The 3,224-nt window shown below is 48.2% G+C and overlaps 1 protein-coding gene across 3 annotated transcripts in view; it reads left to right on the top strand.

Moving 5' to 3' along the window:
• The first annotated feature begins 161 nt into the window (after positions 1–161).
• The window catches only part of LOC144164386 (eukaryotic translation initiation factor 2-alpha kinase 1-like), a 357,352-nt gene continuing 354,289 nt past the window's right edge, over positions 162–3,224 (top strand). For all 3 annotated transcript variants that reach the window (XM_077694911.1, XM_077694912.1, XM_077694910.1), the window contains exon 1: positions 162–321. In XM_077694911.1, coding sequence (XP_077551037.1) covers positions 303–321 — 19 coding nt within the window. In that variant the 5' untranslated portion in view covers positions 162–302. The remainder of the gene's footprint in view (positions 322–3,224) is intronic.

Here is a 3,224-nt window from a genome sequence, read left to right as displayed (position 1 = left end):
CTATACCGAAAATAAGAAAAAAAAAACAGTAACAAAACACGCCATTACGGCGTCACGTTTGTTTTCTTTCTGTTTGTTTGGAATGTCGCACCGATGAAGCTCTCGTGCGACAAGCATGCGTCCGTGGCGCCCTCCGGTGTATGCGGATGCAGACTCGAAACTCGCGCAGAGAGCGCACATGCTTTCCGCGCTTTAGTGCAAAGCAGGCATACAGTACGTAACCGGAGTGACGGTTGTACACTGGTAGCGGTGTGAGGCGAGCGGCATTTTCCTCTGCTACCGCACCATTTCAAAGGAGCAACATGGGCAGAAATACCAGCGGTAAGCGACGATTCTTTACTGCTTGTAATCTCGTTTTTGTTTCGCACGGTTGCGACGGTTTTGGATAACTCGTGACGAGCTTGAAATGGGAAAATGCTTAAGTGGTTTCCGTTATATGTAGTGGTTTGTGGGACTTAATAATACGGAACCGGAACGGTTCGTGGACGCCGAGAGGAACATGTATAGCGGTATATTTCTGTCGGCGCTGAGCATCAGATCCTGGTGATATATTTAGTCCGGATTATTTAGCCCTGCAACATTGCGTCACCTTTACTTTGGTCACCCCCATTACAACTGTGAATGAATCTAATTGATTGCATGTACTCTGAAGGACTGCGAGTACCCTGCATTGAATTGCGGTAGAATCTGGATAAACAAAATCCCTGAAATGGAATTGCCGCTTAAACGGAATAGTTGCCTGTAAGTTGATGGGTTTTGTATTCAGATAACGTAAAAAAACTCTCGGTAATCGGAACTAAAATTTCCGCATCAGCGTGTAAACGGAACCTAAAAAGGAACGTCATGTAAAACCAATTGGCATAAGATTCAGCTTTTACGATTCCCCCCGTTCTGTTTTTGTTTTGTTTTTTCTTCTTCTTTCATGAGTTTTTTTATCCTCGTTGGACTCGTAAGCCTCATCTCGTTTGGGGTAGGTTGTGTTAGCGCAACGAATTTAACATCGAAGTTCTTGTTCCAATCGTTCTTCTCGATTCATGACTCCGGGGTTACAGGTCTCAGCTCCTGCTGCCTCGTCCGTGCGGTGCGATTACCGCTTCATCACGGCATCCCCGTCTTCTAAATTCGGTGGCTCCTAAGCAGCCGCGAAGTTGAGGGCTCTAGCCTCCGTGAAGATGCAGTTGCAAGAACTCAAACAAAAGTAATTGATGTATTGTGTAGTACACAGCGACTCATTGCTGAATCAACTTTTTGAATGCTGGGTTTCATTTGCGTGATGTTTGAATTACGGTTATGGTTGCAAGAAACAAAACGGGTTGCTCTGTTTTGGTTTTACTCGAGGAGAATACTAAGCAACTTTGATGAGGTGACCATATTGATGGGGCGGACCCCTGCTGGGGCTGCACAATTATGAAGGAAAATTTGGGCATTTCTGTTGTGCGCCTTTCGCAGGTAACGGCGCAGGTATCGCGATGTTTTAGATATTAGATTTATTAGATATTAGATATTCTATTTAAACACTGCTCTCTGCCTATCCAGAGAGCAGTGTGAAGCGCGGTGCCGGTACACCCCATGACCCACGAAGAGTACCAGGAAGACTTCCAAGGGTGGGGGGGCGAGTCCTGGTAACAAGATGAGAGTCGGAGCTGCACTTACGGGGGACGTGCTTGAAAAGTGGCTGGCATACGTTCCCCGGCGCTCAAGGCACATGAGAGAACGCCCTAAGAACTCCAGGGAGGCGACCATCGTGACCTGATCCTCGTGTCATGCGCCAAGAGTGCCCACAATGCAGGACATGCTGTGGGAGTGCTCGAGGCTTTCGGCGGAGGGAGGAGTCCATCTTCTGCCGAACATCAAGACCCTCCAGGAGTGGGCCTCGCTTCCTCTGTGTCGGGCTTGCCCGAAAAATTGTCATGTCACTCTGAACTCTCGCAAGTAGAATGGTTATGGATAAACAAGAGGATGTAGAAGCCTCACCTCCTTTACCGCCTTCCACATCCCTGACTAGACGTTGAGTCACGCCTTCTGAATAAAAAAAACTTATTAATAAGCACCGGACCGTGACTCGAGCGTCTACTTCATATCGAGAGTGGTCGACCAGCGATGAATCCTCTTAAAGGGACACTGAAGTGAATTTGTCAAGCACTCGGTTTTGCTTGCACTGCGTAGACTGGCTCAAATTACCACACTTTTCATCGTTTATCCGGTTGATAAGTCGTTAATTATTTTATAAAGCGGGAAGGAAGAAAAACTACCATGCGCGGTCTGTGGCGGCCGCACCAACTAGAGCTGTGACGTCGCGAGGAGACTGCACCGTGATTAGACGATGTCCGAGGTTAACATTCAAACAAGTTTCGGTTTCGGTTCTGTAAAACAACATGCTTGACATCCGACGGCATCGTTGGATGGGCATTCTCGATATCTCACACGTAATCGCCCTACCGCCCTTCTGCCATTATGTCGGCTGCAAAATGCCTGCGATAAGCCTCCCAGGACGGCTTGGAATAGTAGAAATCACTAGCCCAGGCCTATGCAGTGGATGAACGCCCTCCGCGTCACCGCTGACGCTCAAATGCCATGCGCTTTTCCCGCATATTCGGAGCTTGCCTCACTCATGCCTGTATCGTAAAAAGCGCGTTCGCACCAGGCCAAGGGTGTGCTGATTCAGGCCTGGGCCCACTGCCCGCAAGCAGTCGGTGCTTGTGGCAACATCACGCTAACGAGAAGTCGCTAGCGCGTCAGTGGCAGTCTGCGCGCGTTCTGCGAACTCTCTCGTGGAGCAGGGAACGTTACGGCCCAAAAATGGTGAACTCAGTTTAGAAAACATCGGCCGAAAACGAAAAAACAACTGGCAAAAAAAAAACGATGTAACCTCGGGGATTCGAACTTGCTACTTGCAAAACGGTAAACTAGCGCCTCAAACTACTCGGCCACAAGCCAACTCGCCCGAGGTTGGATATATAAGGTATATAATGTATAACCAGTTTACACTTTTATTTAGTTTTGCCGTTCCAAGCAGCTTAGGTGACTATTCGTTGTTTTGCGCTCGTGCAGTAAGCATCCCCAAATTTCCACAATATCTCACGTCTAGCAATTGCATTTCTTAGACGGAAAAGCGTTCGCAGATGCCTAGTCGTGCTGCTGGCCGCTGTGCTCGTTCCCCAGCGCAAAAAAGTACTTCCCGCACCCCAGTTTTACGCTGTACGGTAAAAATATCAGTTGATTTT

The sequence above is a fragment of the Haemaphysalis longicornis genome, unplaced genomic scaffold, assembly GCF_048455015.1.
Source record: "Haemaphysalis longicornis isolate Haplotype H1 unplaced genomic scaffold, Haemaphysalis longicornis Haplotype H1 scaffold_13, whole genome shotgun sequence".
Taxonomy (NCBI): domain Eukaryota; kingdom Metazoa; phylum Arthropoda; class Arachnida; order Ixodida; family Ixodidae; genus Haemaphysalis; species Haemaphysalis longicornis.
Note: the sequence above shows the minus strand (reverse complement) of the source record. Positions and strands in the feature narration are given on the sequence as shown.